Source organism: Chiloscyllium plagiosum, chromosome 34 (genome assembly GCF_004010195.1).
Source record: "Chiloscyllium plagiosum isolate BGI_BamShark_2017 chromosome 34, ASM401019v2, whole genome shotgun sequence".
In the NCBI taxonomy this organism is placed as follows: Eukaryota; Metazoa; Chordata; class Chondrichthyes; order Orectolobiformes; family Hemiscylliidae; genus Chiloscyllium; species Chiloscyllium plagiosum.
This window is the reverse complement of record NC_057743.1, coordinates 35,867,270-35,879,360: the sequence shown is the minus strand read 5'-3', so window position 1 is coordinate 35,879,360 and position 12,091 is coordinate 35,867,270. Positions and strand designations below refer to the sequence as shown.

The window sequence follows — 12,091 nt, the reverse complement described above, 5'->3', positions numbered from 1 at the left end:
ACTATTATAGGAGAAGCCAAACAGAGAACAGCCAGGGAATTCCTAGAGGCATGGCACTCATCCACAGATTCAATCAATAAGCACATCGACCTGGACCCAATCTACCGACCACTGCAGCGGACAGCTGGAACTGACAACCGGAAGCGGCAGGGACAAACCACTAAATGCCGGAGGAAGCATTCCCGAAGCGCTTCACAGGAGGCTCCCAAGCACTGAGGATGTCACCTAGATAGGGGACGAAATGTCTGCAACGCAAATTCCCAGCTCGGCGAACAGAACCACAACCACTATCTTGAGCAGCTGTAAGAGTGTTCTTTTTAACTGATGCAAATGAAAGGCTAGATTCTGAGCGTAAGTGCTGAAAATGTGTTGTTGGAAAAGTGCAGCAGGTCAGGCAGCATCCAAGGAACAGGAGAATCGACGTTTCGGGCATAAGCCCTTCTTCAGGAGGGCTTATGCCCGAAACGTCGATTCTCCTGCTCCTTGGATGCTGCCTGACCTGCTGCGCTTTTCCAGCAACACATTTTCAGCTCTGATCTCCAGCATCTGCAGCCCTCACTTTCTTTCTGAGCGTAAGTGGTTTGGATAAAGAACAACTTTGTATCCTCATGCTTTATTTATATCGCACCTTTTCATGACACAACTCTAAGAGCTTCACAGCTAATGAAGTACTTGAAAGTGTCATCACTGTTACAATACAGGGAAATGCAGGAGCTTACTAAAACACAGCAAAGTCCCACAAACAACAATAGGAAGAAATAACTTGATGTTAGAGTTTCAGGGTTTGAAAGTATAGAGGGAGATTTCCTGGACTCTTCCTTGGTACCACGGGGAGTTTTACATTGTTCAGATGGACAGATGATTATTGCAGAAAAGCAGCATCTCCAACAATACACTCCTTCCATAATCGATCAGGATCGTATGCTGTGGATTTGATTAGGGAGTGAATTCAAACGTCTTCAGTGTTACCACTGAGACCTTTAGTTGCTTTTTGTGTATTAAGTCTGAGATTTTAAATCCCCTGTTTTAAATCCTTTTGGACCGTCACGGATTTGATATTGGGCATCCTCGTGTAGTTGGATTTTGGAAGTTCAAAAGAGTTCCTCAGATTGTACAAGCCACAATAAACTTCTTTTGAAATGCAGCTTGTTAAACACAAGCTTGAATGTAAAATGTGTAAGTTTGTCATGGTTGAAGAATGCTGAACTATTGACCTGCTAGATCTCCTTGAGTGCTGAATCTGCAAGACTGGCAAAGCAGCTGTCAACTAGCGATAGCTTACTGCTGCATGGAACACAAGATATACTGCAAAGGCTCTGCCTTGGTTTTGACTTCTGATGCGTTTATACAGCCAGCTTGTAATGATGATTATACGTGGATCAGAATGTGCAAACTGCATGTTAGCTTAAATTGCCATCTGAATTAGAGCTTAAGTTTAAGAATTAACAGTGTGATTTAATAATATCTTGCACTTATTCCAGATGCTGGAGATGAAATGTGTCCAAAACCATCCCAACACCCCAATCTAGGTTTTATTTTCTTCAGTAGTATTGCGCTGGAGTTTGCAATTCCTGATAGAGGTTTGTAATAACTCCATAATCCAGCATTCTCTGGTCTAGCAAACTCCACGGCCTGTCATCCACAATACCTGCAGATTTCCGAACAGCCTGCACTGCTACTGAAATTTTACAGTACACCAAGAAGGATTTCCAGGCATTTTGAGGCTGGAAGGGCAGTTTAAAGCAGAGTTCTCACCAGGTAACTACAGTAAAGAAAGTGGAATAGAGAAGGGGAGTTTTAAAAAACTAAATATCAGATTTACAAACAAGCTGCAGCAATTGTTTCATGTAGAGTATTCCATGTGGAGTAGAACATAGGCAATATGAGAGCACGTAGAATTCGTTGACGTGCGTATCTGTTAGGATTACCTTTCCTTCAATTGTGGCTTGTACAGAAGACAACAAACTCTAAACTCAAAAATACCTTGCACTTCCTCAAGTCGCAATGCTTCAGAACTAATTATAAATATTTTATAATCAGCTTGGTCAGAGATATTATTATACACCTCTGGAGCGAGTGGTCTTTGAACACAGATTTCCTGACTCAGAGGCAGGGATACTTCCACTGCATCACCAAAAGCCCACTAGTTTTGTAAGAATGAAAAGAACTAATTATATTCTTCCTAAATAATTAGCCAAGTAGATGAGGAGAGGAATGGCCAGTTAATGCTGTAGTGTTAAGGAGTAAGTATTGGTCGGGATGTGAGGATTGTGTCTTTTTATGTTTATGCTTCTATTAAACTGTGTACTGAAATGTGGAAGAATTGTTTTTAAAACCAGTGTTTGAAATAGCAACAGTCTTTATAGAAACAGTGCGGGCAAAAGGCAGTTGGCAGTCAGTCATGATGCTGATTTGTTAGAGCCGGTGCAGAGATAGAGTGGGTTAAATGTCTTATATCTGTGATTTATAAACAACTGTTTGAACATGTAATTGGAGTTCAGGTTGCAAACAGTCTGGAGTCGAGGGTGTGTACTGACACAACTCAAGGTGGCAACAAGAAATTGATTGGTCTGAGCTAGTAATGACAGAGGTCTTCTGTCGCCAAAAACCATGTGATTGGTTGTTGAGTGCCTCGGCAGCTTGGAGCTGGAAACAAGTTACAGAGACACAGAGAAAGTGCGGACAGGGCAATCTTCTCCCAGCCCCAGAAGCTGCCTGTTTTCTGCAGTAAAATACTCAGGTTAAATTTGAACAAAATCAGTTACTTTTCCTGCAGCAGTCTCTGAGCTGTGAGTTTTGATAAGTTTTCCAAGTGGATCAGGTATTCTGCACTTCTTACAAATCAGTGGAAGCTGCCAGAAAGAGACAATTGAACAACTGGCCAGCCCAAAAAGGATCATCTCGACATCGGAACCGGGGAGCAAAGCTCACTGACCTGACCTGACTTCACAGTTTTTCTACCACTTTCTCTGTGTGGAGATTAGTGGGTTTTTGACGAGGAGATGTTGTGAGGGAGGGGTTGGAAATGGTTGTTGTGACATTTTTCCTGTTCACTCCCCTCTTCAGCTTAACAGCTGTTAAGATCAGCTGACCTGTGTTCCTGATCTGTAGGACGTTGTGTTCAATTAGCCCTTTTTCACTCATTGGATCATTGTGGAAACCATAAACCTTATTGCACCTCACCAATTTGTAGATTCTACACATTTTGCTGGTTAATTCTGATGCTCATGGCAAAAAAATTAAAGTGCTGCTTACTGTCAGCTGTAGCTGTGAGCTGTAGTCTCTCAAGCAACTTATTTTCCTGAATTGGAGATGCCGGTGTTGGACTGGGGTGTACAAAGTTAAAAGTCACACAACACCAGGTTATAGTCCAACAGGTTTAATTGGAAGCACACTAGCTTTCGGAGCAACGCTCCTTCATCAGGTGATAGTGGAGGGCTCAATCCTAACACACTGGAATTCATTTCCTGAGGATGCACAACAGGACCTTAAAGCAATGTAATGTGTTAACAAAAAATTTAAAATTCTGGATGGTGTTCTTTGTACTGTAAAATAAGTAATAAGTGAGTCAATGAGGTTTATGAGTTGAAAGACACTTTGAAAGGTTAGTGTAATTTCACTGTCAGAGGAATAATTGCATTCGAATGTCAAGGTTGGGGAATAGAAAATATGTGTTTTTTTTTCATGTTATTGAAATATTAGGTTAGCCAAGTTTTTCCTGAGTTCACGCCTGTAAATCAACCAAACTCTCCATTCCTGTTTACCTCAACCTGCTAATGCAGGCACTACCTTAAAGCTGAACATTTTATTTCAGTCACTGATCATTCATACCAGCTGATATTTAGACTACAGGCTTCTAAAAGATTACAGTTTATAACACAGTGCGAATGCAGCGAGTAATGGACCTTGGCCAAGATACAAACTGTTATTTTCTCTCTCTGTCTGTCTCAATAGTGTGGGGCAAATCAATGTTTTTCTATGTCTGCTGCTTGTAAACTATTGATCACGTCTGCGATGTTTTCAAACTTGGATTCATTGCAGGAAAGTGTTACAGAAACCGACTAAATGTTGAAAATTGTTGGGAATGAAAATTGAATGACTTTATAAAAATTATCTGTCAAGAGGAGGAACAACTTGGTATCGCCATTAAACTGCCTTGACCTTACCGAAATCACTTTGCTCTGCAGCAAAATAGGAGTAGGTGGCCCCATTGGTTCATGTCTCAGTCTCTAAAGGTCACAGAGATCTCCAGCATAATAATCACTGCTCTTGTCTGATTCAGCTAACCTCATTGATACAGGAAAGATGCAATTAGTAACAGCACTATAAATCATGAGGGGCATGGATAGGGTAAATACAAAGAACAAAGAAAATTACAACACAGGGACAGGCCCTTCAGCCCTCCAAGCCTGCGCCAATCCAGATCCTCTAATTAAACCTGTCTCCTATTTTCCAAGGATCTGTATCCTTCTGCCCATTCATATATCTGTCTAGATACGTCTTAAATGACACCATTGTGCCCACCTCTACCAACCTCAATGGCAATGCGTTCCAGGCACCCACCACCCTCTGTGTAAAGAACTTTCCACGCATGTCGCCCTTAAATTTTTCCACTTTTCCCCTCTCACCTTGAACTTGTGACCCTAGTAATTGAGTTCCCCACTCTGGGGGAAAAGCTTCTTGCTATCCACCCTGTCTCTATCTCTCATGATTTTGTAGACCTCAATCAGGTACCCTCTCAACCTCAGTCTTTCTAATGAAAATAATTATAATCTACCCAACCTCTCTTCATAGCTAGCACCTTCCATACCAGCAACATCCTGGTGAGCCTCCCCTGCACCCTCTTCAAAGCATCCACATCCTCTGGTAATGTAGTGACCAGAACTGTACACAGTATTCCAAATGTTGCCAAACCAAAATCCTATACAACTGTAACATGACCTGCCAACGCTTGTGCGCAATATCCCGTCCGATGAAGGAAAGCATGCTGTATGCCTTCTTGACCACTCTATCGACCTCTGTTGCTACCTTCAGGGTACAATGGACCTGACCACCCAGATCTCTCTGTATATCAATGTTTCCCCAGGGCTTTTCCATTTATCGTATAGTTTGCTCTAGAATTGGATCTTCCAAAATGCATCACCTCGCATTTGCCTGGACAAGGTCTTTTCCCTGGGGTGGGGGAGTCCAGAACTAGAGGGCATAGGTTTAGGTTGAGAGGGAAAAGATTTAAAAAGGACATAAGGGGGAACGTTTTCTTGCAGAGGGTGCTGCGTGCATGGAATGAGCTGCCTGGGGAAGCGGTGGAGGCTGGTACAGTTTGCAACATTTAAAAGGCACCTGGATAGGTATGTGAATAGGAACTGTTTAGAGGGATATGGGCCAAGTGCTGGCAAATGGGCCTAGATTAATTTAGGATATCTGGTCAATGTGGATGAGTTAGAGCGAAGGGTCTGTTTCCATGCTGTATATCTGTCTCTATGACTTCCGAGATTGAGAGAGTGAGAAATCACTCATGGTCCCATATTGAAATACCCTGTTGGACGTAACGACCGGCTGAGGGCTTGATTGTGGTGTCCAGCACAGTTGGATAGCCTTTTCATTGAAGCTCATGTATAAATTCACATGAAGCCAAGGTGCAGCAGGGTGACTGGTGCTGAGAGTTGCTGGCTGGCCTTTGTTCACTTTGGCGACAAAGATGTAAGGACCTCCATGAGTATTGAATCTGTATCTGTCCCTTCATAGCTGCGGTGCTCCAACATACTGCTGTGCTTTGTTAAAGGAAAACAACATATTCTTCAATATTAACCCAAATGTCAGGATGTACCTGACCATTTTTTTGCTCCTGATTGTGGTTATTTGCCTTATCCATAACATTTTACTGTAATTCCAAAGTAAACTGGAGATTGTTACATTAGAAACCATTTTCTCAGCTCGGCTACAATGTTCGTTCTTGCTGTTGTACTATTCCAAGTGCCTTAGTGCCTTAGCTAGGTGGCCATTCTTCAAATACGGTGTGGAGCTGGAAAAAGTCAAAAATCACACAACACCCAGGTTATAGTCCAACTGGTTTATCTGGAAACGCTAGCTTGCAGAGTGCTGCTCCGAAAGTACTTACAAATAAATCTGTAGGGCTATAATCTGGTGTTGTGTGATGTTTGACTTTGTCTACCCCAGTCCAACAACTGCACCTCCACATCAGAGCTGGGCAAAACACAGCAGGTCAAGCAGCATCTGAGGAGCAGGGGAGTCGATGTTTCGGGTTGGAACCTTATCGGTCTTGATGAAAGGTTCCAAACTGAACTGTTGACTCCCCCTGCACCGCAAATGCTGCTTGACCCGCTGTGCTTTTTCCAGCTCCACACTTTAAGGACTGACTTTTCAGCATCTGCAGACCTCACTATCTCCATTCAAAAAAGCTAGTAACTTTTGACCGGGAGCTGAGGCAGCAGCCAATGTTCCAAAGTGACCATTATCAAATAGCCTTCAGCAGAAAGTCACTGGTGACCCAGTGTGGAAGGTCCACTAGTGATCAGGGTTAGAAATTTTGTCTGGCAATTTTTCTCCCCTTGGCGGTGCCTTAGCAAAATCAAGTTGCAAATGCTTTTGAGATTAGGCTGCTCAGATTTTGACTTTCTTTTACAGCTTTAGAACTGCTGAAACTTGCCATTGAGAAAGCTGGCTATTCGGACAAGGTTGTGATCGGAATGGACATAGCAGCCTCCGAATTCTTCCGTGATGGGAAATATGACTTGGATTTCAAATCCCCACCTAATCCCAACCGTTACGTTACCCATGACAAGCTGATCGAACTTTACTCGAGTTTCATTAAAAATTACCCTGGTAAGACTCAACAGTGCTTAGCCCAACAGTGGCTGTATCTCTGAATTAAATCTCTATATGGTAACATCACTTTAACCTTTGTTCAAATCTACGAACTCGTTGCTCTGGTTAAAATTTGCTAAGCTCAAATAGATTTGTATTTTATCAATAGTGCTCAACTCACTGGACCATTGCTGATTCCAGCAACAGATTACATCTTTAAATCATTATCCATATGTTCATAAGATATAGGAACAAAATTAGGCCATTCAGCCCATTGTGTCTCCTCTGCCATTTGATAATGGCTGAAGGGCTCCTCACCCCCATTTTCCTGCCTTCTCCCCATAACCCTTCAACCCATTACCAATAAAAAAATCAGTTGAACTCCTCCTTAAATTTACTCACTGTCCCAGCATCCACCGCACTTTGGGATAGCGAATTCCACAGATTCACCACCCTTTGGGAGAAGTAGTTTCTCCTCAACTCTGTTTTAATCTGCTACCCCTTAGCCTAAGACTATGGTCTCTCGTCCTAGAATGCCCCACAAAAGGAAGCATTTGCTCCACGTCTGTTTTATCCATATTTTTAACTATTCCTTAAACTTTATGGATCAGCTACTGTAGAGTAGATGTTAATGTCAAAATATTTTTTAACTTGATTGTATCATCTTCAGTATTGATGGAAAGGTTCCATGATTAACAATATGCCTCACAGTAACAGTTTGGTTTTTGTACCTGATAATCGATCTGAGTCATGTGGAACAAGGAAAGGAATACTGTTAGAATGGAAGCACTGATTCTATTCCCTATGTGTGGTTTATCTAATGTGAAGGATGTCTCTCCTTCACCAGTTTTCAATTTAAAGTTGGTTGTTTACAGGTTCCTTATTACTATGTAATCTGGTCTCTCGGAAGCACTGGGGGTTAGGAAATCGAATTCACACTTGCTTGATTACCTACTGATCTAAAATGCAAGCTCAATATTGCCTGAGGCACAATTTGTACAATAGATTGTGTCAATCTCATTCTTTACAGCAGCAGATTTCATTTTTCGAAATCTATATTCGGCAAATAAGTTAACTCCCCCTCTCCTGAGAAATACTGTACTTGCATTAGGAGGCAGCCTCGATTCTTTTCACCACAGACATACATGTTTTATTAACCTTTTTATAAATCATGGGATTAAGAGCAGGTAATATGGGCTGTGTTACAAAGGTTTAAAATGCCCGCACAGAGTAGACAAATCCCTGTCAAATGATGCACAGAACTAGATTCTCCAGCAACAAGAGCAAAGTAGTTTCAAGCTAAAAAAAACTGTAGCATTTGCTGACTCATCAAATAGCTCAATGAGTGGCAGGACACTAGGAAACTCAGAGGAACGGGGGATCTTGGGGTGCTCGTACACCGATCCCTGAAGGTGGTAGGACAGGTTAATAAGTTATTTAAGAAGACATACAGGACATTTGCCTTTATCCATCATGGCATAAGTTATAAGAATAGGGAGATTATGTTGGAGCCTGTATAGAACTTTGATTAGGCCACGTCTGGAGAGTAGAGTCATGGAGATGTACAGCACGGAAACAGACCCTTCGGTCCAACACGTCCATGCTGACCAGATATCCCAATCCTATCTAGTCCCACCTGCCAGCACCAGCCCATATCCCTCCAAACCCTTCCTATCTGAGAGTTTTGTTTATTTTTGTAAACTTGTAAAAATGTTAAATTTCTAATAAAAATATCTATATAAAAAAAAATGTTGCAATTGTACCAGCCTCCACCACTTCCTCTGGCAGCTCATTCCATACCCATACCACCCTCTATGTTAAAAAGTTGCCCCTTGGATCTCTTTTATATCTTTCCCCTCTCACCCTAAACCTATGCCCTTTAGTTCTGGACTTCTGACCCCAGGGAAAAGATTTTGTCTATTTATCCTACTGTGTGCAGTTCTGGTCACTCCACTGTAGGAAGGGTGTGATTGCACTGGAGAGGATATTACCTGGGATGGAGCATTTTAGCTCTGAACAGAGACTGGATAAGCTCAGGTTGTTGTCTTTGAAGGAGAGAAGGTTGAGGGGGAACTGATTGAAGTGTATCAGATTGAGGGCCATAGACAAGGTGGATAGAAAGCAGCTGTTCCCTTTAGTTGAAGGGTCAAGAGCAAGGGAGGTTTTGAGGGGATCTGAACCATTATTTCAGCCAGAGGGTGGTGGGGGTCTGGAACACACTGCCTAGGAGAGTAGTTGAGGCAGGAAACCTCACAATCTTTAAAAAGTACTTGAATGAACACTTGAAGCATCATAACATTCAAGGTTATGAGCCATGTGTGGGAAAGTGGGACGTGTGTAGGTAGTACATGTTTATCCGATGGGCTGAAGGTCCTTCTCTGTACTGTATGATTCTATGAACTGTACTGCAGTGAAGGTATTTGGTGTTAGTGAAAAACTGTTGCAAGATTGGAAGAAGAAGAAATCTGCCCTGAAGAAGATGGCCAAGACTAAACAAACTGAGACCAGGGATCAGTCACTGGCCTGATCCTGAGAGGTATGGATCAGATTAGGTGCTAGAAAATCATCAGAACAGTTACATGGTTACCTGAAATGCACTGCATAGTTACGCTTTTAAGTGGGCCAAATTAAATCCCAAATCTGTCAAAGATTTCAGAGTAGACAGGCAAGAAACTGGAAGAACACAGCAGGCCAGGAAACATCAGGAGGTGGAGAAGTCGACGTTTCAGGTGTAACCCTTCTTCTGGACTCCTGAAAGATTTCAAAGTGCCCATTGGTTATTGTAGTCATAGAATATATAGAACGTAAGGGCGGCACGGTGGCTCAGTGGTTAGCACAGCTGCCTCACAGCGCCAGGGACCCAGGTTCGATTCCAGCCTCAGGCAATTGACTGACTGTGTGGAGTTTACACATTCTCCCAGGGTCTGCATGGGTTTCCTCTGGGTGCTCCGGTTTCCTCCCACAGTCCAAGGGTGTGCAGGTCAGGTGAAATGGCCATGCTAAATTGTCCATAGGGGTAGGTGCATTAGTCAGGGGTGAATGTAGGGGAATGGGTCTGGGTGGGTTGCTCTTCGGACGGTCGGTGTGGACTTGTTGGTCCGAAGGGCCTGTTTCCACACTGTAGGGAATCTAATCTAATCATAAATATCTAGCGTCACATCAAAGGTTCAGGATAGTTCAGAAACTACCAAAAGAGCTCTGCTAAACTTACCGGTTTCCAATAATTCATCTTCAGACAGTTCCAAAAACACAAGCCTCATAATGCTGCATCAGCAACACTAATGAAATCCCCAGGAGTTTGGATATGACAAGGAACTAGCCACTGGAGTGGAAAGGTTTGAAAATCATTCAAGTGAAATCTACAATTTGAAAAGAAGACAACTACTCTGCAAGTCTGATGGAACAAAAGTCAAGCCTGTGCTTGGATAACAACACTGAAAATCATGTAAAATCAAACAAAAAGCTGCAGGTAGTGAGGGTCAAAAGCAGACATTGCTGGAGAAACCGAGCAGGTCTGGCAACATCTGTGGAGAGAGAAACAGAGTTAACGTTTCGAGTACAGTGACCCTTGTTCAGAACCAAAGTTCTGAAGAGGGTCACTGTACTCAAAACTTTAACTCTGGTTTTCTCCGTGGATGCTGCCAAACCTCCTGAGCTTCTCCAGCAATTTCAAAAGGCCATAGATGAGTGCCTCTGGGTGAGTGCCTGAATAAGTCACTTGAGGAATATGCTCACACTGTATGGAATAGTCAGGTGGTTATTGAAGGGAAAACACCCTCACATCATGAAAGAGTGACAATATGTTTACTGCCCCGGTTTGATGTCTCACTGGGTTTCATCATCAAATTGTGGGATGTTTCTCTGCCGTCAGATTGGGCGAAACATGATGATTTGTTGTGAAAGGATGATTCTGAGTTAAGTCATCAGATCTGATCCAAAATGAGGTCCCCAAAATTATATCATCGGTGAAATGACTTGAATGAAATCAATGAAAGCTGTGCATCAGATACTGAAATCAATGTGTTTGATGTTTTTTAATGTTTGGATTGTGGTGAATGTTAGTTAATTTCTCAAATTGGTTCAATAACATGCATCATATTGATTTTAATTTGACTACTGGTCGGGTTTTTCTCATGTTACAAAATAGTTACCACCTACACCACCACTGGTGGCTAACATTTTACCCACTACATGTAGGTTGACTGCTGCCCATGGGAGGATTTTCCAAGACATCACAAGTTGACTTATACAAGAAGATCTTTAGTAATGAGTATAGTACAAGAAAATATGTTTAGAATTCAGATGTTTGAAGCAGCATTTGAGATTTGAAGGGAGTTGAATGTTGAAGGGGAGGTGAGTAGAAATTAATCCCATAAAACAGTGGGCTCATGAAATAGAATGTAAGGAGTTGATTTCATGGACATTTGCACTTTATTCTCGAGTTCTAAACATGGAGAGGTAGGATAAAAGAAAACAAGGTCACAAACTACGGTTTGATGTTGCATCACCTTCCTACTCCATCCTCAAAAAGCAAAAAAAGGACTTTTTCATTTAAATTAGGGTTTGAGCTGTTTGTGATGAAAGCATTACACAATTAATGCTGCAGGAAGCTGCGCCTGACAGACCCATTTGGACTTTTTCTTGTTCTGGATTTAATTGATTCTTAAATTTTTATTTTGTGCAATAATGTTGTCCTTAACTGTGTGAAGAGATTCAGAAACAAACATAACTCTGCTTTGCAGTTGTCTCTATCGAGGATCCTTTTGACCAAGATGATTGGGCAGCCTGGAAACAATTCACAGCTCAAACAACAATCCAAGTGGTCGGTGACGACTTGCTTGTGACAAATCCCACTCGTATTGCGAAAGCTGTCGCGGAGGGAGCCTGCAACTGCCTGCTGCTCAAAGTGAACCAGATTGGCTCCGTCACCGAGTCCATTGAAGCGTGAGTTAATGTGTGTGTGAGTGTGTGTGAGTGTGTGTTTGTCAGTGAGTTGGTTAGTTCAAGTGTCCAACCTGCTAATGTGGGATTAAGGATAACACCACTGGCATGGGTTCAGTTCCTGTTTCAGCTGACACTTGGGTTCACCTTCTCACCTGTCCCATGCTTGATGCAGAGTGGTGGTGTTCAAGTTTATATTACCAATTGAGGATGGGAATGTCAAATACTGGAGGGTGTAGGTTTAAGGTGAGGAGGAAACTTTTTTTTTTACACAGAGTGTAGTAGGTGCCTGGAACAACCTGCCAGGGGAGGTAGTAGAGACAAA

The 12,091-nt window shown here is 42.3% G+C and overlaps 1 protein-coding gene across 3 annotated transcripts in view; it reads left to right on the top strand.

The window, feature by feature from the left end:
* The window catches only part of eno1a (enolase 1a, (alpha)), a 52,038-nt gene that overhangs the window by 27,336 nt on the left and 12,611 nt on the right, over positions 1 to 12,091 (top strand). For all 3 annotated transcript variants that reach the window (XM_043676161.1, XM_043676163.1, XM_043676162.1), the window contains 2 exons: positions 6,646 to 6,843; positions 11,568 to 11,769. In XM_043676161.1, the coding sequence (XP_043532096.1) occupies positions 6,646 to 6,843; positions 11,568 to 11,769 (400 nt within the window). The remainder of the gene's footprint in view (positions 1 to 6,645; positions 6,844 to 11,567; positions 11,770 to 12,091) is intronic.